Source organism: Antechinus flavipes, chromosome 6 (genome assembly GCF_016432865.1).
Source record: "Antechinus flavipes isolate AdamAnt ecotype Samford, QLD, Australia chromosome 6, AdamAnt_v2, whole genome shotgun sequence".
Classification (NCBI taxonomy): Eukaryota; Metazoa; Chordata; class Mammalia; order Dasyuromorphia; family Dasyuridae; genus Antechinus; species Antechinus flavipes.
In genome coordinates, this window is record NC_067403.1 from 160287507 (window position 1) to 160312358 (window position 24852).

General features: G+C 33.0%; 1 protein-coding gene across 1 annotated transcript in view; it reads right to left on the reverse strand.

The window, feature by feature from the left end:
* CFAP299 (cilia and flagella associated protein 299) overlaps positions 1-13779 on the reverse strand; it is a 495839-nt gene extending 482060 nt beyond the window's left edge. Inside the window, exon 1 of the mRNA XM_051965852.1 lies at positions 13534-13779. Coding sequence (XP_051821812.1) covers positions 13534-13647 — 114 coding nt within the window. The 5' untranslated portion in view covers positions 13648-13779. The remainder of the gene's footprint in view (positions 1-13533) is intronic.
* Between the last annotated feature and the right edge of the window lie 11073 nt (positions 13780-24852).

The following is a 24852-nucleotide window of genomic DNA, read 5'->3' on the forward strand; positions in this document are numbered from 1 at the left end:
TTGGGAATATTGAAAGCTTATACATCATCTGCCTATTTCTGAGATCCTGGGATAATATACTTAATAACCCAAGAAAACAACAAGACCAGCCCAAATTTTCCTTCGAGAAATATTGAGACCAACTTCAACATCAAGTCTGTAGTCAGGAAGTAGTCTGGAATATGGACAAATAAAAAAAAAAAGAATCTTACCATAAAAATCTATTTTAGTGGAAGGGGCACTCAAGATTCAAATAGAAAGAAATATAACTCCATTTACAAGCAATGCCTCAGGAAAAAAAAAGAAAGAAGGAAAAGAAAGAAAAAGAAAAACATAGCTTGGGCACAGATTCAACTAGAATCCCTGGAAGAGATGAAGTGAGAGTTTAAAAAAAAAGAGTGAAAATGTTTTTATAAGTGAAATGAGATTACTTGGAGGGGAAATAAGTTGGAAAAAATTGAGAACTATGAAATAAAAAAAAATTGTAAAGGGAATTAATAGCTTCACACAAGAGGTACCTGTGCCAAAACAACAAACTCACAGAACATTAGAACAGACCAAAACAAAGCTAATATGAGATAAGAAATATCAAAATAAAGTCAAAAGACTTTTAAAAAGAAGAAAATGTAAAGTATTTCACAGCAAAAAAACAACTGACTTGAAAAACAGATTTAGGAGAAAAAAATCTATAAATCTTTGGACTATAAAAATGTAAACCTTAGCTTAAAGTTCCAATTGTATGTATCTTTCTCCTTGTTAGCTGACCTTTATTGTTCAATGGCTTGTGCCTGTGTGAGGGGTGGAAGAATTACTGAGAAATGAAGAGAACAGAGATGAAGATGTACCATTTTAATTTCTCTTCAGATCAAAGAAGGAAGAAAAAACTCTGAGAAGTGGTATGTAGAGGACTTGGCAATTTCTTTTATGTCCCTATCTTTATCTTGCTACATTAGAAACTTGGGGAAAATTTCTTCTTGGGTGAACTTTAGGACTGACTCAATTAAGCTGAGATATCTTATTCTCTCTCTCTCTCTCTCTTTTTTTTCCTGAGGCAATTGGGGTTAAGTGACTTGCCCAGGGTCACACAGGAAATGTTAAGTGTCTGAGGCCACATTTGAACTCAGGACCTCCTAACTTCAGGTCTGATGATCTATCCTCTGCACCACCTAGCTGCCCCAGATATCTTATTCTCAATGAGAGCTCCTTCATTCTTCATTGTCAAATATGCAAATATACATTTTCTTATGTATATCTTCTCTGATTTTCATTTTGTTATCAACTTGGATAAATGGATGTCTTTACTTTCTACCATATGTTTTTGTTGCACAACTAGTGTTTGATGGGAAGTCAGTCTTTGAATCTATAGCTTAGGGCCCTTTTTCCCATTAAAGAATAGCACTCAGGAGTGTAGCTTGAAAATAAAAAAAATTACTTACCCAGAGTAATAACATGTAAGGGAGTAGATAGATATTATAAGTTTATCCCAGAAAACTTGGTATACTTCTATTTCATTCAATGATCATTTCTCTTCTTGATGTATTATGTTTAATTTCACTAGGTAGGTGGTCTTGATTGCAGTAATGGTGAGTTTGCGTACCAAAATATCATGTTTCATAACTTCAAGTCTGGTGTAATCCTTATTGTGGCTTTCTGATATTTGAATTCTTTCTTTCTGACCATTTGCAGTATTTTCTCCTTGCTCTTGTAGTTTTGAAATTTGGCTAAATATTCCTTGGAGTTTTGGTTCAGGATAGTTTTCCATAGGTGATAGTTGGATTCTTTTAATACTTATTTTACTCTCTATATGTTAGGGCAGTTTTCCTTGATAATTTCTTGAAATTTCCTTGATAATGGCTTTCAGGTAATCTAATGATTCTGACATTGTCTCTCCTGGATCTATTTTCTAAGTCAGTTGTTTTTCCCATAAGTCATTTTACATTTTTTCCTTTGTTTCATTCTTTTGAATTTGTTTGATTGATTCTTGATGTCTCATAGAGTTATTAGCTCCTACTTGCCCAATTCTAAGTTTTAAGTTGTTTACCTCAATTAGCTTTTGTACTTTTCATTTTTAACTACTTAAAAAAAAAACTTTTCTTTTTCCAGGCTGTTGACTCATTTTTCATAATTCTTTTACATCACTGTCATTTCTTTTCCCAATTTTTCATCTACCTCTTTTATGCAATTTTAAGTACCTTTTTGAGTTTTTCCATGAGGTCTGTCAGTGGACTTGAGATTACTTCTCATTTTTCTTTAGGATTTTGTGTCCATAGATGTTTTAACAGTGTTGTCCTCCTATGAGTTTGTGTCTTGCTCTTCCCTGTCACCATACTAACCTTTCATGATTGAATTCCTTTTGTGTATATATATTATACACACACACACACACACACACACACACACACACATACATATAGTATCGTCCTTTATTTCTGAATCTTGAACTTATTTCAACCTTATCTTGGTATGGGGTGTTAGGTGTAGGTCAATGCCTATATTCTGCCATACTTTTTTCCAATTTTCCAGCGGTTTTTTAAATATTGAGTTTTTATCCCAGAACTTTGGGTTTATCAAACATTAAATTACAATAGTCATTGACTAATGTGTCTTGTGAATCTAATCAATTCCACTAATCTATTACTCTATTTCTTAGCTAGTACAAAATGGTTTTGATGACTACTGCTTTATAAAGAAGGATGTTTAAAAACAAATTAGACATATAAAAGAAAAATTAGAATAAAAAATGAGAGTAATGCAAGATAATCATGACAAAAAGTCAATAGCATGGAAAAATATATACTAAAATTTTCCAAGGAAAATAACTCCTTTTAAAAGTGGCCAAATTGAAAAAAAAGTACAAAAGCTCAACAAGGAAGATAATGCTTTAAGAATTAGAACTGAACAAGAAGAAACTAGTGATGCTATGAGACATTAAGATACCACAAAACAAAATCAAAAAGGTAAGAAAAAGAAGAAAATGTGAAATTTCTCACTGAAAAAGCAACTCATCTAGAAAATAGATCAAGAGGAGATGATAAACAAGAATTTAAAAATCAGTCAAACAAACAAAAACCTAGATAGCTTCTTTCAAGAAATTATCAAAAAACCTGCCTTGCTATAGTAGAAGTAAATGGCAAAATAGAAATTGAAAGAATCCACCAATTATAGCATGAAAAATATCCTAAAATAAAAACTCTTAGAATCATCATAACAAATTCCAGAACTCACAGAATAAGAGGAAAGCCTTGAAAGCAGAATAAAAGAAACAATGCAGATAATATAGAGCTACAGTCAGTATCTCAAAGGATTTGGCAGCTTGCTCATAAAAGAACTGGAGGTCTTGGAATAAGATACATTGGAAAGCAAAGGAGTTAGGATTATAACTGAGAATCACCTACTCAGGAAAATTGAATATAATCTTTTTTTTCTTTTTTTGGTGAGGCAATTGGGGTTAAGTGAATTGCCCAAGGTTACACAGCTAGGAAGTGTTGAGTGTGTGACATCCGATTTGAACTAAGGTCCTCCTGATTTCAGGGCTGGTGCTCTACCCACAGCATCACCTTGCTGCTTCTAAATATAATCTTTCAAGAAAAAAAGGATGCTTAACAAAATAGAGGACTTTCAAGCATTGTAATTAAAAAAAATGAGTGGTAAACAAAAAAATTATTTTAAAATACAAGACTCAAAAGAAACATAAAAAGTAAAAAAAAAAAAAGAAATAAAAAATATAAGAAATTGAATAAGGTTAAATTATTTATATTTCTATATGGCAAGATAATAAATTAACATTTATTAATATAAGTACTGTTAGAAGGAGTATATGTAATCAGAGAGTGTGGATATATGTGACTTTGATAGGATGATATCTCAAAACCCTAAAAAAAAAAAAAATAGTGAGAAATAAAATTGCATTGGAAGAAGGAATGGGGAGATTGAATTTATCTCACATAAAAGAGGCATGAAAAAGCTATTTTAATAGAGGGGGAGATGAGAAGGATGATGGGCAAAGCTTACACCTTACTTTCATCAAAACTGGCTCAAAGAGGGAATAACATATATATACAGATGGATATAGAAATTTATCTTGCCCCATTTGGAAGTAAAAAGGGATAGGCATAATAGAAGGGGTGGGGAGACTGAAAAAATGGGAGGGTATATTGAGAAAGATGGTGATTAGAAGGATTGTGAGAATGGAAATGGTGGGGGGAGTTAAGAATCAGCAGAAGGGAAAAGCAAAAAATAGCATGAAGAGGTATACACAGTTAGTTATCTTAACTCTAAATGCCAATGTGATGAACTCACCCATAAAACAGAAGCAAATACTAGAATTAATTAAAATTCACAATTCTACGTTATGTTGTTTATAAGAGAAAAACTTTTGAAGCAAAGACATACACACAGGGAAGAAGTTGGGGCAGAATTTGTTATACTTCAGGTGAAGATAGCAGGGGTAGCAATCATGATTTCAGACAAAGCAAAAGTAAAATAGAGCTAGTTAAAAGAGATAAAGAAGGAAGCTATATCTTGCTGAGAGGTACCACAGACAGTTAAATCCTGTCAATACTAAACAGATATGCACGAAATGGTATAAAATCTAAATTTTTGAGGGAATGGTTGAATGATTAACAGGTACAAATAGACAGTAAAACTATACTAGTGGCACCCTAAATTTCCCCTCTCAGAACTAGATAAATCTAATCAAAAAACAAACAAGAAAGAAATTCAAGAGATGAATAAAATTCTGGAAAAGTTAGATAGGAAAGATCTCTGGAGAAAATGGAACGGGAATAGAAAGTACATGGCACCTAAACAAAAATTTCCATGTATTAGAACATAAAAACTTATCAAATGCAAAAAAGCAGAAATAGTAAACACATTTTTTTAGATTATAATGCAGTAAAAATTTTATTCAATAATGAATAAAGGAAAGAAAGATTAAAACTAATTAGAAATTAATTAATCTAATCTTAAAAAATAAATGATCAAAGAACACATCACAGAAATAATTGATGATTTCATTAAAGAAAATGGCAATAATGACACAACATTTCAAAATTTATATTATGTAGATAAAATGGTACTTAGGGGAAATGTTTATATTTCTAATTACTTACATCAATAAGATAGAAAAAAAGCAAATGAATTGAGCATGCAACTAAAAAAATCTAGAAAAAGAACAAATTAAAAATTCTCAATTAAATACAAAAATTGGTAATCCTTGAAATCAAAGGAGAGAGTGATAAAATTGAAAGCCAGAAAACCACTGCACTAATAAATTAAATTAGATTATGGTTTTATGTAAAAAAAAAAAAACCTCACTAAATAAACAATAAAATAAACCACTAGCTAATTTGATTTAAAAAAGAAAAGAAGAAACCCAAAAAAGAAAAGGAATGATCCATCAATGATGAGGAAATTAAGACAATTGTTAGGAATTATTTTGCCAGATTATATTCCAGTGAAATTGACAATCTAAATTAAATGGATGGATATCTACAAAAATATAAATTACCCCTTGTAAAGAGATTACAGCAATATATTACAAGAATCACGTGGAATTTACCCTAGGAATGTACGAATGATTCAGTAGTATGAAGATGATCAGATAATTAACTATATTAATAACAAAACCAACAGAAATCATATGGTTATTTTAACTGATGTAGAAAATTTTCATTTACAAAATACAGCACTCATTAATAAATACTAGCAAGCACAGGAATAAAGAGAGTTTTCATTAAAATGATGAGTAATATTTATCTAAAACCATCAGCAAGCATTATCTATAATGGGGATAAACTAGAAGCCTTCATAGTACAATCAGGGACAAAACAAGTATACCCATCATCACTTCAAATTATTTAATATTGTACTAGAAATGTTAATTATAGAAATAAGAAAAACAGAAATGAAAGGAATTAGAATAGACAATGAGAAAACATTCCCCTTTGCAGATGATATGATGGTATATTTAGAGAATCCTAAAGAATCAACTAAAAAATTACTTGACTTATTTAACAATTTTAGCAAAGTTATAGAATATAAAATAAGCCCATTGCCATTTCTATGTGTGACCAACAAAGTCCAGCAGCAAGTGATAGAAAAAGAAAACTCATTTAAAATAGCTGTAAACCATATAAAATATTTGGGAGTCTATATGCCAAGACAAACCCAGGAACTATATGAACACAATTACAAAACACTTTTTCATACAAATAAAATCAGATCTAAACAACTGGAAAAAATATTAATTGCTCATGGGTAGACCAAGCCAACATAGTCAAAGTGACAATTTTACCTAAACTGATCTATTTATTCAGTGCCACACCAATCAAAATACTCCCCAAAATTATAGAACTAAAAAAAAAAAGTATTAACTTGACTCAGCTGTTCAATACCAGTGGCAGAATCTGAACTCAGCTTTTCCTGATTCCAATATATCTGTCAATTAAACCTACCTTCTAATATTTGAAAAACTAAAATTTCAAAACTCAAAAGATTTTTTAATTAAGAAAAAAACTAAAAATTCTCACTTCAAAAATATGCCTTCAGAAATAAAGGAATCATTTGTATCTTTACCCTTAACGGAGGGATACATTTCTAGAATGACCTAGTGAAGTCTGGTCTCCAGAGACAGAAATCACTTTAAAATGTGTCCCCACCCAATTTCATAATAAAGACACCACCTACAAAAAAGAATCTCTGCAACAAATTCCAAGATAAATAGAATTGATTTAAATTTTTAAGAATATGAGTCATTCTCTAACTGATAAATGGGCAAAGGACATGAGTAGGCAATTCTCAAAGGAGGAAAGTCAATCTATCAACAACCATATGAAAAAAAAATGCTCTGAATTGTTAATAAATAGAAAAACTGCAAATGAAAGTAACTCAAAGATAAAAACAACAACAACAAGGCAAATGAAAAAAATATTGATGATTTTATGGGAAAAGAGCCACATTAACTCGCTATGAATTTTGTAATGGAATTCTGAATTGTTACATTTTAGAAATGAATTGGGGAAATATGTCCACTTAACTTTGAAGCACTGATACTTTAAGTAGGCCTATATACTAAAACCAAGAAGAGGAGGCCTATATATTAAAAGAAAGAGGAAAAGGAACTAAAGTATAAAATAACTACAATAGTTATTATTATTATTTTTTTTTAGTATCAAAAGACTAGAAATGAACAGTGATATCTATCAAATAAGGAATGGCTAGGTTAATTATAATACATGAATGTAATGAAGTATTATAATGATGAAAGGGATGAAAAAAAAGGTTTTTAAGAAAAACCTAGGAATATTTTTATGAGCTGATGCAGAGTGAAGTGAACAAAATCAGGAGAGTAATTTATACAATATTATGTGACATTATAAAGTCAACAACTTTGAAAACCTTAAGATCTTTAATCACAATTTCACAGGATGGATGATGAACTGTGATATCCTTTGCTCTTTCTCTTTTTAATTTAAAGAAAAATGTTAATTTATGGAATTAAACAATAATTTCCATAACATAACATAAAAAGATTACACGAAATTGCAAATCAATTATGCACAAATTGAAAAGTAAATTTCTTTTTTCTTCCTTCCCTGCTCCCTCCATAGAAATGGCTACTATTATACACAAATCCATCTATCTATCTATCTATCTATCTATCTACCTATAAAATTGTTCTATACATATTTCTATTTATCAATTCTTTCTCTGGATGCAGATGGTGTATAGCTAATTTAGTTTTTATAACAGTGAAAATGTAATTCACTCAAACTCGTTTTTAAAATAATATTGCTATTACTATATACAATCTTCTCTTGGAGTTGCCTATTTATTCCCCAAATACTATATATGTCAATATATATAACCTGGAAAATTTCAGTGAGCTTTTATATGAGCAATGGATCCAATCCCCCACCTTGTAAATCCTAATTGGATTAGAATCAGCACCTAGTGCTTTGCATTCAAAACCTCTTCTTTAGTTGGAACTTCAGCTAGGAGTGTTTGATTTCAACTTGAGCATTGATTCTTGATAACACTTTTTTCATGCAAGTCTTTCCTTATTTTCTGAAGGTTATTGAACTCATAATTTCTTATAGCACAGTAGTATTCCATCACATTTATATTCCACATCTTGTTCAACCATTTCCCACTTGATGGCATCTCTGCTATCTCCAGTTTTTTTTTTTTTTGCCACCACAAAGAGAGCTGTTATAATTATTTTAGAACATAAATGTCATTTCCCAAATCATCTTTGGAAGTAGATTAGTCATGGTATTGCTAGTTCAAAGGCATAGGTAGTTTTAATTAACTCTTTGGGCATATTCCGGGTTTCTCTCAAAAATGGTTGGATTACTTAACAATTTCACCAACAATATCAATTAGTATCCCAATTTTTTTTTTCCTATCCTATAGCATTTGTCATTTTCTCTTTCTATCATTTTAGTCAATCTGGTAGGTATAAAATGATTTCAAGATTGTTTTAATCTGCAATTCTCTAATTAATAATGATTTAGAACATTTTTATACAACTATAAATTGCTTTGATTTCTTTGTTGGAAAACTGTTCATATCCTTTGACCATTTATCAATGACACATTCTTATAAATCTGATTTATAATTAAATTATTTATGTATTTTAGATATGAGACCTTTATTTGAAAAACTGTCTATAAATTTCCCCCCATTTTTCTTCTTTCCTTCTTATCTTGCCTACATTTTAAAAATTTGTACAAAATCTTTTTAATTCAATGTAGTAAGAATTATTCATCTTGTACCTAATTTTGCTATTTCTTGTTTATTCATAAATTGTGTAGCTATCCATAAATATGTTAAGTAATATGTTCTGTGTTGTTTTTGTTTAACAAAGTTAAACAAACCAAAGTTGTTTGTTTATTGTATTTAATTCTCAAAGACGACCAAAATGGCATCACTGCGTTTTTCATTGGCTGATCAGACCAATATGAGCTTGGAATGCTCTACCACAGGTTAGACACAAATAGGGTGAATTCTCTCATTTTGCACATCTCATGTTTCTTCTGAGCTACTGCCTTGTTTATAGAACACAGAACTTTCTCTGATAAAGGCATCATGCTGGCCATGTCATATAATCAAATCTAAAGTTCTTAAGAGAGACTTGAAAGTGTTCTTGCATTGCTTTTTCTGACCACCACTTGCTCTGTGTGAGTTCTTCACAAAATAATCTCTTTGGCAAATATACATTTAACATTTGAACAGTGTGGCCAGATGATACAGTTGCACTCTCTGCAATATAGTTTGAATGCTTGGAAGTTTAGTTTGAGAAAGTATCTCTGGTGTCTTATCTTGCCCAGTGATCTTCAAAATCTTTCTAAGACAATTCAAATGGAAGTGATTCACTTTCCTGGCATGGAGCTGGTAGACTGTCCAGGTTTCACAGGAATACAACAATGAGGTCAGCACAAAGTCTCTGGACCTTCAGGTTGGTAATCAATCTAATACCTCTCCTTCCCCACACTTTTCCTCAGTCTCCTAAACACTGAGCCAGCTCTGGCAATGATGTGTCAACCTCATTACCAACGTGGATATCCCTAGAAAATATACTGCCAAAATAAGAGAACTGATCCACAGCATTCAAAACTTCTCCATTTGTTGTAACTGGTGGTTCCATATATGATGGCATTGGGTGATGGAGTACCTCTGTTTTCTTGGTGTTAATTGTTAGACCAAAAGGAGCATGAGCAGCTTCTCAGCTACAGAGGCTCCACTTTAGTTTTGGCTTATAGCTTTTTCAGGTTAAAGAGTTTACCATCAGTTGTGGTACCTGACTTTGTTTCCATGTGTGTTCTTACTGAAGGCATTTGACAATGTGGCTGAAACATGGAAACAATCACACAATCTTTTACTTCATTAGTAATTTGAGAGCATTGTTCATTGTCCAGAAATCCAACAAGCATACTATCATGAAATTGACATACTGTATTGAAGAACTTCTCAAATCAAATTTTGACATAATTTTCAATAAGCTCTATCAACTGACAGTATCAAAGACCTTGGTCAGATCCACTAATATTATACACAGACCTTTGTTCTGCTCCTGGCATTTTTCCTAAAGTTATCAGTCCCTTCTGAAGCCATGCTGTCTCTCAGATAAATGATCTTTTTCCAGGTGTAGAGTTAGTCTATTAAGGAGAATTCTGGCAAAAATCTTGCCAGCATCAGTTGAGAGAGAGATCCCCCACCACCCACATTATTGTCACAGGACAATCTATAACCTTTAATTTTACAAAGATGGACAATGAACAAATCCATGAACTCCTGGGGCATAACCTCCTCTTGCCATATAATCTGGAAAATTTCAATTGGCTTTTGGAACCACCACCTTGTAAATCTTAGCTGGAATAGAATTAGCATCTGGTACTTTACCATATGAAAGTATCTTAATGGCTTTCAACCTTTTCTTCAGGTGGAACTTCAGCTAGGAATGACTGATTTCAACTTGAGGTAAGCAGTACTTTCAGCATTTGAGAACACTGTGGAAGTGTTCTGTTGAGAACCCTATGAAAATGTTCAACCCATTTTTCTGGGATCATATCTTTATTACTTTCTTGTAAAAATCTCTATATCTACATCATGTATCCATTTTGACCTAATTGTAAGACATTGGTCTATACATAGTTGCTGTAATACTGCTTTCTAGTTTTCCTACAATTTTTACCAAATGATGAATATTTATTCCCAAGTCTACACTTATCAAATACTGGGTTCTTATGTTTATTTGTTGCTATAAATTGTTTGTCTACTCAGTTTCACTGATCTACCTTTCTATTTCTTACCCAGTACCACATAGTTTTGGTAATTACTGCCTTATAATATAGTTAAGATCTCATATTGCTAAACCTTCTTCCTTTACATTTTTTCATTATTTCCTTTGATATTCTTTATTTTTTGTCTTTCCAAATGAATTTTGTTGTTGCTACCCTTCTCTTGACATAAAAGAGATAGATTCAATGTAAAAAAATGAGACATTTTTGAACATAGACAATTTGGAAAATTGTTTTGTTTGACTATATATATGTGTGTGTATATGCTTATATATATGGATAGATGACTTATTTGCAACATAAGTCTTTTATTTTTTTAATTGTGAATTGGAAATTAAAGCTGGAGAAAATAACTGAAAAATAAAATACAACAAAAGATTGAAAAACACCACCTTAATAGTAATGTAATGCTATGTTCAGAATCATGTTTCAGTTTTATAATGAGATAATAAAGATAAATTTGGCTGATATTAAAATCATTTTTAAAAGTTTCTCCTTAAGTTTTTTCCTTTCATATTCATCCATTTTTATAAAGCTAAATATGATTGGGTTAGGGGTAAGCTGTATGGTATAGTGGATCATAGAGCTAGCTTTTGAAACAGAAAGATATGGATTTAAGTCCTATAGGTACACTTAACCTCTCAGTACCTTCAAACTGGTTTTTAATATTAAAAACTGTAGAACTTCATTATTGTTATTATTACTATTATTAGATTTGATTAAAAAATTTGATCAACAATTATCCCTACACCAACAATTCACAGGTTTAGGATATCTTAATTCAAGTAAACAAAAAATTATTGAGCCAGGGATGAAGGATTTTTTTTTGAGGGATACTGTTTTTTGTCATTTTATTATTTACATTACAATTATTATGTTATATTACATATAAAATGATATATTATTTTTATTTTGCATATAATTTGTGTTATTGTATATCATGCATGTTTTATTTTTTATATTATTCATAATATATTATAAAATATGATTATGTTAAATCATTGTATTAAATATATTCTAAACCTATTCGCATAACTTTTTCAAGTTTTAATATAAAAATATAATTGCTCCAATGATTTTTGTGCTCTGTGCTTGAGATTTTATCCCTCTAAGAAAAGAGTTGTTAACTTTTTTTTTTTTTTTTTTGGTGTCATGGATCTTTTTGACACTTTAGAGAACCACATGTACTACAGAGAATGTTTTTAAATGTATAAAATACACAGAATTCACTTATTATAAAGGAAATCACTTATATTGACAGTTATCTAAATACTTTTTTCAAAGAACATGTTAATATGGCTCAACATTAAGAATCCATGTGTAAAAACAAGAAAATAAACTTTCTCAAAGCATAGTCTGGGAACTAAGGTCCCTGGAATCCTTTCTGTCAGTCTAGGAGGTCAAAACTGTTTTCATTATAATACATAGATGTTTTTGTTTCTAATATAGTAAATAGTGATAGTTATTTCCAGATAAACAATAATTCTTGAAGGGGGATCCTCATACTTTTAAAGACTATGAAGGGGTCTCCAGACCAAAACGTGACAGCAATACTTTAGCCAGATTGTTAAATGAGGAGAGAAAGGAGACATTTTTCACACACACAAAAAAAGAAAGCAAATTATTTTAAAGTGAAAATCTTCGATCATAATGATTTTCATTGAAATCTACTTTATTAACATTCATCAGTTCTCTACATAAAAATCTGAAGTTGACCTGTTTTGTTTGAGGCATCTGTTAATAGTAATTACAAAGACAATCTCTAGACTTCTGTAATGAGAGGGCAAGAGATAGATTTAAGTTCTTACATACAATTTAACCCCCAAATCCCTAGTCTAGAAGCAGTCTTTTCCCCAAATAATCATTAGGGACGAGTGATTTGTTAGCAGTAAGACTAACTCTGATTTCTCCTTTCCATAGAAAGGTAGTTTAGCCATAGTAAAATTCTAATGAAAATAAAATTCACTGAAAGTTAAAACTTGAAGAAAACTTTGAAGTCCTTATTTTCCAAATTGGGAAACCGAGGACTAAGGCGATAAATCCGGTTCCAGGATCGCATAGAGTCATCATTCAGACCCAGATTTTAATGCTCCTTGAAGGAAGTTTTGTTCCCTCACCTCGACTCGGACCCCGATAATAAGTTCTAAGAAGGCAGAACTTTTTTTTTTACTTTCTTCTTTGCATTCTTAGAACCTATTATATAGCTTGTACTACATAATAGATTCTTTTAAAAACTGCTTTTCGATTGATCCCTGCGGAAAGGGCAAGAGCAAGGTCGTCAGAGTACCAAGTTCAGACGCTGCCTCTGACATTTACTACCTGGGTGATTTAAGGCACGTCATTGACTATTTTATTATCTGTTAAGTAAAAGGATTGGACTAGATGGTCTTTAAGGCTCCTCCCATCTTCAAATCTATAATCTGTGATTCGCATCTACAAAGGAAAAACTCCAGATAGTATTGGAATTGACTACTATTTGTTGGGCTGTTGGGAATCAAGAGTCAGGGGGAAAGGAGGAAAAGGAATACTATGGGCTTCCCCTCCCGAATCACCCTGAATGCAACCTCTTTTAGAGGATGCACCCGTCCCTGCGCTGGCTAGCTGCGTGGTGCACTTGTGGCTCTGCTTTTCTGCATTGGGGTGAAATAGTTTGGACCCATCTTTCATCCGTATGTTTTCAGAACCTGGCAGGCTTCTCTAATGGTAGTCCGGCAGGTAGGTTGAGGGACAGAGATGCGAGCACCTCACTTACCTCCAGATAATAGAGGTCCAGTGTGGTAATCTGCGAGTCCAGAAAATCTTCGTAAGTGTTAAACTGTGAGACTATATTGTCCACGGTCGATACCCCTTCCTCATTCTCTATCATGGTTACTAAGGGCGCGGCGTCCCTAGCAACTTGGAGCCAGGCTCTGGGGAGGGATCCTAAGTAGCCCGGCTCTCCTCCAGACTCTTAATCCCGTGAGGGAAGGTGGTCGGAACTTTACGCCCTTAGGCCACGACCTTCCCCAGCTCCCTTCTCCCGGTCCTTAAGTCTGTCTTTTGTCTCTTCTAGTTTGTTTTAGACGTTCTAGAACGAACCGAGCCTTCATACCTTCCGAACCTTGCTTCATGTATCGTGAAGCTCCAAGTCGAGATAGTCTTTTGTTCCAAGTTCGTTAATGAGCCGAAACCAGTTTAGGGTTCGGAAAAAAAAAAAAAATGAGAGAGAGAGAGAGAGAGTGAGAGAGAGAACAGAGGGAGAATCACAAGCAGAGCTAAAATGAAGGAACACTTTTGGAATATGAGGGAAAATGTTCCGTAACAAAGCACAAATACTGATATACCCTTCCCCGCCCCCATCTCAATTTGTTCTTTAAAAGCCTTTTTGCAGAAAACTAGGAATGTGGTAACGAGTCCTGAGGAGGAAGTAAAGAGGATGATTGTATCCCCTAGCCTGGATGAAATCTGTCTGGCTGTTCAAACTCATGTGTCATAGAGATGTACTCTTCCTCGACTTTCTCTTCTCTTCAGAGGAAAGCCAAATGATTCCCCTTAAAACAAAACAAAACAACAGCAACAACAGCAACAACAACAACAACAACAAAAACAGACAAAACAAACATTTTTAACTGTCTGATGCCTCCATGTTGAAAAGGACAGTCAGGGATTTGGTATTGTTGTTTCTTTTCCTCTTTAAATGTTTAATTTCTAAGCTTTTGACGAATGATAAAAATGTTGACTCATATAAACCCGATTTGTTTGTTCTGTTTTAGCTACATATTTAACCTTTGTTCCCTTCTTAGGGATAAGGTTTAAAGTCGGGAGTGGACTTCCATTTTGATAATTGATAGACTGGTCAGTGGGAGATGAATTTATGAGCCAGTGATAAAGTTAAAAGATCGGAGGTAGATTCTTTTATTACCAAAGGAAGAATCTGAGAACTAGGATGTTTTTATTTATTTGTTTGTTTGTTTATTTATTTGATGTGAGTCAACAGAGTCCCAAAGAAAGTGAACAAAGTTGGCAGTTTTCTCCTCCTGGAAGGCTGAGTAAGGAAGGCTGAAAAGCACAGTTATATCCCAGAACAGGAATGAGTTTCAAGGATAGCTTTATCCAAGGAAAGAAAGGGAAGAGGGGAAGTGACTGACATCATCTGTGACAGAGCCCACCTTGTTTGGCTTCAGGTAAATGATAGTGAATCTAGGTCTTCCAATGAGTAAAAAGGGTTCTTTCCATTTGCTTCTCCAAAGGTTCTGTTGCCATGTGGGTTCTAGATGGCTTAAAGGATGCTCAAGTAAATTTTACATGGAACTTTTCGTTTTTAAATTCTGTGTTCTTGATTTTGATTTTGTAGCATCATAGAAGCAGAACTGAAAGAGACCTTGGAAATCAACTAATCCCACGACCTCATTTTCCAGATGAGACTGGGAAAGATTAATTACCCTGTCCATGATCACACACTAATTCAGTACATACTGTAACTAACAAAATAGAGTCAAAATACTGGATTTGCATTCAAAGAGGACTCTGGTTTGAATCCTAATTTTGAAATTTACTAACTTGGTGATATTGGGAAGTCTACAACCTCTAGGGACCTTATTTTCTTCATCTTCATTTTTGAAATGGAGGAGTAAGATTATAGTTCCTCCCAGTTCTCAATCTATGATACTAATTTTCAGAGAGGATTTGAACCTTGATCTCCTGACACCAAATTGCAAGATTCTTCAAGTTCTACCATAGTTGAGTTCTTTAAACAAATGTGGAAATAATATAATACAGCTGCTGGAAAGCCTCTTAGTAGATATTTTAGAATTTTAATTGCTTTCAAAAGCCCTTGAAATGTTAGCACCTTGTACTGGAATATTAAATTGAATACCTCTCTTTGAGAACTAACCCCACACACAAGAGCACCAGGCTAGTTAAACAATTTTCACATGGCAAACAGTTACTTTTAATTAGTTACCTAAAAAACAGTAGTGTTAAAACCTATGCAAAATTTCATGATAATAAATGGATTATACTAAATTGATTTTTAAAAATCAACATTATGAATTTAAAAAAATATATTTTGGACATGATCCTTCTTCCATTGTCAATAAAACCAAATATAGCAACTGAAAATTTTTAAATGTAAAGTTTTTCACTAAATTCAGGAAAAACGAATGAAAGATAACAACAACAAAGGAGACCTATATAAGGTTACTGACAGAACCTAATATCATAATATTAAGTAATAAATTCTTTAAGAAAAAATTTATGCACATGGTCAATGGTCAAGTAATAAGAATCAGTAACATTTATAACATTTCTTTACCATATAGGGAAATGATTCTTAAACAATTTCTATTATACAATCAATTCTGTAATTCCATACTGAAAGAATGTTATAAATAATTTAAGTGTAAGGAAAAAAAGAATTCTTAGGGATCTTAATTACTACCATATTGATTTTATTATTAATAATAAGAACCTCTAGCATTTATGTAGTGCCTATTATGTGCCAATACTGTATTTAGCACTTAGTGCTAAACACTTTATAAATATCATCTTAGTAGATCCTTACAACTCTGGAAAGTAGATACTATTATTAGCTCCATCTTACAGTTGAGGAAATGAGTCATAGATTAAGTGATTTGCCCAAGATCACACAGCTAATCTAAATTTAAATTTTAATTCAGGTGTTCCTGACTTCAGGCCCAGCATTTTTTCCCACTCACTCATCTGGCCACCTCCATATTCTTTTAGTTGCTAAGAAGGAATTGTATGTCTGAATCTCAGATCATTCTGTTCAATTCAATACATACTTATTAAGTACTTTTTCTACATGCTTCTACTATGTTCTCTTGGGGAAGGAAAAAATAGTTCATATACAGTATGGTCTCAAACCTCTTGAACTTAAAATCCAATAAGTGAGTGAATAAATATATCCAGAGAACTATATACAATGCTCCAAAATATACAGTAAATACATTGGAAAGGTGAAAAATCAAAGAGGTTAAAAAGAGGAAAGATCACTACTGGCTGAGGAAATCAATAAAAAAATTCCTGGAGGAAATGGAATTTGATGGTTTAAAGATTGTATAGAAATTAAGATGGTAAAAAGAGGAGGCAGAAAACCACAAAGCCTAGCTTCACTTTAACTATTCCTAAATAACAAGTTATCATCCTAAATCTAAGTTGATAACTTTCTCCTCCCTCCCGTCATTGCTTGATCGATATTTGACTTCAAGTGGGTTTACTATTCAATTCAATGCAATAAACATTTATAATCATCTAATATTGGGGAAAGTACCATGCTAAGTGTTAGGTATAATAAAAAAAAATGCTAAAACCCCAAACAGTCCCTGCTTTTAAGGAGCTTACATCTCATTGAGGATTATAAATTTAAAGAAAGAAGGAAGCTTAGGGAATAAAATTTTTCAAATAATTTTTATATTTTACTTATGAAATATTTGCATTTTATAATTGAATCATTTTACAGATGAAGTAACTGAGGATTGGCAAGATCGAAATCTTATAGTTAAGAATAGAGTTGGAACTCCTCTGCTTTCAAATACTGTATTCCTGCTGTTCTACCAAAAGAACATGAGTATAGAGATTTTTTTTTTTTTTGGTTTTTGTTGTTGTAGTGGTGGTTGTTTTATTTACTTTTTTCAATTAAGAACGTTTTATTTTTCCAAACACATACAAAGATAATTTTCAACATTCACCTTTTATAAAACCTTATGTTTTAATTTTTTCTCTCTCTACCTTCCTTCTCCCTCCCCAAGAGGTTAAACATATGTGATTCTTCTAAACATATTTCTGTATTCATCATGCTACACAAGAAAAATCTCATTAACTGAGAAAAAAACACAAGAAAGGAAAAAATTTAAAAAGCAAACAAAAAACAACAAAAAAGGTGAAAATGTTAGGCTTTTATCCACATTCAGTCTCCATAGTTCTCTATCTGAATGCTGATAGCACTTTCCATTCCAATTCTACTGGAATTATGTTGAATCATCTCATTGTTGAATAGAGTCAAGTCCATCACAGTTGATCACATAATCTTGCTGCTACAATGTTCTCTTGGTTCTCCTCACCTCATTTAGCATCAGTTCATGTAAGTCTTTCCAATTTTTTCTGAAAGTTTAGAGCTAGAGATTTTAAACCTGAAAAGGAGATTACAGGTCACTTATTTTACATATGAAGAAAACTGGCAAAGGATAAAAGCTAATAAATGATGGAATCAAGACTATGCCCTGGCTCCCTTCATTTCTCACCATTCTGTATCCCTCTGGATGGACTTTTCCATCACTCTCCCTTCTCCCAAGCACAGGTAGATACCTTCCTCTCTTTTTGGTTTCCTTTTATGGGTTATTTTTCCAATTAGAATAAAAGCTCATTGCGGGTAGATATTATCTTTCTTTTTGCTTGTACTTCCCAGTACTTAGTACCATGCCTAAACTTAATAAATGTTTATTGACTGACTAATAGACTTGGACTCCAAAATCAGTATTCTTTCTGGGAAAGGAAAGTAAATAGCAAATATTTGAGGAAGAGTACCAACAAGTAGAAGGACTGGGAAAGTTTTTTCAGTATAAGGTACTTAAACTAAGCATTAAAGAAAGCTAAGTGTTCTGAGAGTCAGAGGTAAGGACAGGATGCATTTCAGTCATGGAATATCCCTTGTGCAAAGGAGGAGGAGCAGGAGATAGAGATAATGTGCTAAGAAGCAATCAAGTGAATTAATGCTAGTCCTGGAAATTGGTTACATTTGGGAGTCAAATATTTTTGCTCTGACTTCTTTTTAGAGGAAAGGAAATGAGCATTTATTAAATATTTTCTATGTGTCAGGCCACAAAAGAATTATACAAGAAAGATCTTAATATTACTGATAACCATGATGGTGTGGTCAGTGATCCAGAGCCAGACAACTTGGAGAATGAAGTTAAGTGGGCCTTAGGAAGCATTGCTAATAATAAGCCTAGTAGAAATGATGGAATTACATTTGAGATATTTAAAATCCTAAAAGATGATGCTGTTGAAATGCTGCATTCAAGATACCAGCAAATTTGATAACTAAACAGTTGACACTGGTATAGAAAACATTAATTTACACTCCAGTCTTAATGAAGGGCTGTCAAATTACCGAACAATTGTACTCATTTCACATACTAGCAAGGTTGTGCTTAAGCTTATGCACTCTAGGTTTCATCATTATGTGAACTGAGAGTTAATAGAGGAACAGGATGGTTTTCGAAGAGACAGAGGACCTAGAGAACAAATTATCAACATTCCCTGGATTATGGAGAAAACAAGGTAAACAAAATCTACTTCTGCAACACTGATTACACTAAAGCCTTTGTGTAGATCACAAGATGTAGCTAGTCATCAAAAAGATGGCAGTAGCAGATCACCTCACTTGTTTCTCAAAGAACCTGTATATGGATCAAGAAGCAATAATTAGAGCTAAACTTGGAATAACTGATTGATTTAAGATTGGAAAAGGAGTATGACAATGTTGTATAATGTCACCTTTTTATTTAATTTATATGAAGGACGTATCATGTAAAATCCAGATTGGATGAATCAAAAGTTGGAATTAAAGTTGCCAGGAGAAATATCAACCATTTCAGAAATGTCAAAATACTACTCTGATGTCAGAAAATGAAAAGGAATTAAGAAGCCTCATGATAAGGGTGAAAGAAGAGTGTATAAATCTAGGAGGAGAAATGAAAGCAGTGTCAGATTTTATAATATTGGGCTCAAAGATCATTGCAGATGGTGACTGCAGTCATGAAATTGAAAGATGTTCTTTGCAAGGAAAGCTATGGCAAATCTGGATAGCATACTAAAAAGCAAAGATATCCCCTTGATGATAAAAGTTCATATAGTCAAAGATATGGCTTTTCCAGTGGCAATGTAATGCTTGTGAGTGCTGGAGTACAAGGAAAACTGAATGCTAGATAATTGATGCTTTCAGATTATGGTGATGGAGAATACTCTTGAGAATCCCTTGGACAGTAAGGAAATCAAATCAGTCAATATTTAAGGAATTAATTCAGGCTGTTCACTGGAAGATCAAATGCTTAAGATGAAACTTAATACTTTGGTCATATGATGAGAAGACAGGATTCATTGGAAAAGACCTTAATGCTAGGAAATATAGAAGCCAAAAGGAGAAGGGGCTGGTAGAGGATGAGATGGATAGATAGTTCCGTGGAAACAATGAACAGGAATTTGGACATACTTTGAGAGACAGTGTAGGATAGAAGTATCTAGACAGCTGTGGTCCATGGGAACACAAAAAGCTGGATATGACTGAATTATTAAATAACTTATTTAATAAGCACTGGATGAAGGTCTTTACAAATATTACTTTGATTCTCATAATAACCCAGGAAGATAGATCCTGTTATATGTTATATGGAGATTGTTACATACCTAGGGTCATACAGTTTAAGAATAGATATGAAACAAACAAAACTAATTTTCCTTCATATACTTTGTTTTTCTATCATCTTCATTTTTGAGTATTTCTTTTCCAGTGAGCCATCCTTTATAGCATAGAATAATAAAAGGAGAGGAAAACAGTTCAGCAAAACTAACCAACTTACCAACTAAGGTTGACAGCATATACAATTTTTCACAACCCTCATCCCATATCTCTACAAAGAAGAAATAAAGTTGTGTTTTCTCATGTCTTCTCTGGGACTAATCTTAAAGCTCTGACATTTACATAGCTGTAGGATAATGGGCAAGGCATTTATTGCTTCCAATCCTCAGTTTTAGAGCACCTGTATTACATATTAATGTTGGTGTAAGGAGCAAATGAACTAACTGTGCATAAAAGTGCTTTGCAAACTAAGAAAGAGGTAGGTGGATATTTTCTCTGTAGATGTCAAGGTTTGTTTGGGTGTGAGCCCATTCCTTATTTACTTTACCTTAATTTATAAATAAAAAGACTTAATTAAAAACAATTAAGGAATTGTTAAATAAAAAAGGTAAAAAGTCAAATAAAATACTATAACATACAAAAATATGGAACCAGCCATCATATTAGGGTCTATCCCAAAGCCTCATTGCACTGGAGTAAACTTGGATTCCTGAAGTCTAAAGAACAAGCTTTAATAAGTACTAAAAAGCACTATCAACTTCAAGTAAGGGCCTATTAAGAAAAGAGTATGGAAACAGAGGCGAGCACATTAACTTGATGAAAAAGGAACTACTACTGATACTACTAATAGTGAACAATTTGGCAAGGTAATCAAAGGAGAAGTCTATGCAGCATAATAACAAGACAAGAACTGGGCTAAACAGGAGCCACATGTATAGATTTGAAGTTATAAAAGCTGTTTATAGAACTGGTAATTCTCCAGTAATTCCCATACTTTGCTTCACTCTCATTCCATTGCGAAAGAGGTAGGCCAATTTTCCAAATCTATTTCTTAAGAGTCTGTTTTCTTGTTTGGAAGTCTTCATTAACTGAAGCCCCCACTGATTATATTATCCCAAATTTAGAGGTCCTTTACAGTCTAGTTCCATTTAACCATTTAAAAGTCAGATTAGCTTTTACAAAGGATTATTTTCTTCAAAGATATGTAACAAGAGCAAATATATTAAGCATTCTCTCTCCAAGATTTGAGAGAATCATATTTTTAGGGAATGCGTTACTTAAAAAAAAATATATATATATATATGTATATAGATATATAGATATATAGATATGTATACATATCTACATAGATATGTATACATATCTATATGTAGATATGTATACATATATATAAGCTTATATATATTTTTTTCCTTGCTAAGATGTTCATTCATCTTTATAGCTTTCCTTTATAACTCTCATTTCTTTTCTAATCATTTCCTTTAACCCTATCATTTTATGTAAAAAAAAAAAAATTAGTTAACTTTTTTTTTCAATTTTTGCTTCATTTCTTCCAAAATTCTAATTGAATTTGTGCCCAAGCTGTATTATTCTTTTAGGTTTTGTTTGTTAGTATTTTGAAAACATTCTTTTCTTCCAGATTTTTGTCTTGGAGACTTCTGCTACTATAATAGCTCTTTGTGATCTGATTCTATTTTGTTTGCTCTTTGTTTCAGCCTTACTCCTGGAATTTTGATCTTGTGTTAGGATCAAGCTCTAATCACTTCTGGAGTGAATTTTAGTTTTGTTTATTTCTATTTTGAATTGTCTTGAATTCTGCTGATGCTTTCTTTGGGTATTGTATCAAGTTATATCTTCTTTAAGAAGTTCCTAGAGTTTTCTTGTGTAGTATGATAATTGTAGAAATGTGTAGAGAAAAACTGTACATGCTTAAATATTAGATTAAATTAAATTATTGCATTACTTGCCATCTGGGGTGGGGATGGGAAGATGGAGGGAGAAAAAATTGGAACACAAGGTTTTTGCAAGGGTAAATGTTGAAAATTGTCTATGCATGCATTTTGAAAATAAAAAGCTTAAAAAAAATCTAGATATTTCAGGATGAGGTCTTTCAAGCTTTTATTGTATCCAGAGTGAAGTATGATTGCTATTCTCCTGGTCTGAGCTTTACAAGTTTCTGACCCAAGTTTGGGTTTGGGCACCACTGTAGCTCCATTAATCTGCTTGCTGCTGCTCATCCCAATCCCTATCAACTAACTGAAAGATTGTAGGTTTTTTCTTGGTCTGAATCCAGTGGTTTTGAGATGGGACTTCAAGTTTCAAACCACTCTTGGGGCAGCCTCTGAGTTCCTATTCTAGATACTGAGCCAACCAAATGTTCCATCTTTTCTTCCTGCACTTTACCAGAACATAGTATCAGGAATATCCCTGCTCCTTCCCCTAATGCATCACATTTAGGAACAGGTCCCCTCCACAATTCTCAGTGGACCAGAGATTTAGTTCTGGGATGTAAGAGACAGAGTTGCCATTTGATACCTGTTACTATTCCAATAGAGTATGATGAATGTTAGAATGGTTAGGGGGAAGAAGAAGGAAGAGGAAAGAGAAAGAAAACAGATACATTAATGCACCCTTGATAGAGCTGTGAATTCATGAAGTCATTCTGGAAAGCAATTTGGAACTATGCCCAGAAAGTTGCTAAATTGTGTATATATGCCTTTTTGCCCCAGTAGAGCCATTTCTTTACTTATACCTTTAAAGAAATGAAACAAAGAGAAAAAGGATCCATAATACAAAAATATTAATAGAAGCTTTTTATGGTACCAAAAATAGATTAATGATCTGTTCCTATTGCACTGTTGAACAATATCAACATATTCCATGTTGGATCTGGGCCTTCTTGCTTTGATGCCCAATCATAGTCCCTAGTTCGCTCTTAGTTGAAAACCTATAGTTTCAGCAGATCTCTGAACTAGTTGGAAAAGGTAGTGATTGCTTAAAAAACTTTTACTGATTACTAGTTCCTGGTAAGCAGACAATATGGTTTTAACCCATTAACCAGGAAAATGGAGGTCTAGTTCCCACAACATATGATGAAAGATCCATCTGTCACTCAGCCTGGTTCCAGGGACAAAGAGATAGGGATGAAAACTAGAAGAAAGGTTAAAAACTTTTTTTCTTTCTCTTTTATAAAATTCTTGATTTTTGGAGGGACTGATGGTTTCATTTTTTTTTTTTTAAACAGATTCTTTTCATATTTGGAGCAGATAAATGGGGGGAGAGAAAACAAAGGAATTAAAGTTAAATCCAAGGCATCAAGTTTTTGTCTTCCTTTTGGCCCTGCCATTTGCAAGAAAGGCTTTTTAGAGGAAATGAAAGGGAGTCAAATTTTTGAAAAAGGCTAAGACACTTGAAATGTCCCAGAAAAGAAAGAAAAGAGAATGATATGTCCAAATGTATAGAGTCAAAAAATAGAAATCTGTGTAAAAGGAGGAATATGCCTCCAGTGGGGCATATTTCAGAAAATATTTCAGAATTTTCAGACTGAAAAGCTTTAACTTCAGTCAGATGAAGATGGAATGCAACATGTTTTAAATGCTTTCCCTGCTTTGCATTCCTTTTTATCATATGAATGTATTTTATTACTGTTTAGAAAACAAGCTGTGGTGTTGTGATACTTTTGACAGCAGGTGGCAGCCTTGGACCATAAAGTCCCAATACAGCATGGAAGTGAGAGCAAAAAGATAGTTCTGCTGAGGATGACAGTTGCCCTTTCTGTTTCCTCAAACTCCAACAGATTTATGAGATTTCCCCCTCCCAAGAAGATCTCACTGTCCCAGGCATCTTCAAGGTCACTCAAGGTAATCAGCAATTTATAAATAAGCAACTCTAAATCATTGTAAAAAGCTTTCATTTATTTGGATTTATTAAATATCATGTATTAGAATCCCCATGATAAGCATGTGCTTTTCAGAATGTTGGATATGAAATTTTCTGCTTATTTTCAGTGTGACTGAGCAGAGACCACGGAAGCTCTGTGGGGCTCCTTTTCTCAGCTCTAAAATAAGCCGTTGAACTAGAGTGTCTCGGAGAGATCCTCTAGCTCCTCAAGATCCATGATCTAATAAGAAGTACAAAATGTTCTTCTCCAGTACCTAGTATGAGACATTATACTATTTTAACCTTGACTGCATTGATTGCAGCAGTTCCGGCTCAAAGTCAATTTAGCAATAGAGGCAGGCAGCTCCTCTATAACTCGTCTTAGAGAACTCTTTAAGGCACTCAAAAATTAAATGACTTACTTGTGTTCACATGCATTTTGTCTTGTGTAATTTTCATTTATGTTTTCTTGAAATATATCTCTGAAAAACCAAGCTCTGTTAAAGCCCAATGTGTTTCAACTAGGGCTATTTGACAATGCCTTTAAACCGAAATCACTCTGGTCTTTTATGAAGGCAAACTAGGCCCTTTATTGCCTCAATTCTTACCTAGCATTTAATTATTGAATTGGTGTTGCCTCAGACAAACTGAGACCTGGAAAAGACCTTAGTTTTAAAAATCCAACGTTTTCCACTGTGTGCAGGTCAGTGACAGAGAAGTGAGAACTCGTAGGAGTAAGGGATGGATGGAAGATAGAAGAAAGGGCTGGACAAATGGGAAGGTGGACAAAATGAGCCCAAAGTCTTTTCTTCCAGTACTGGAGGTTTCAAGCCA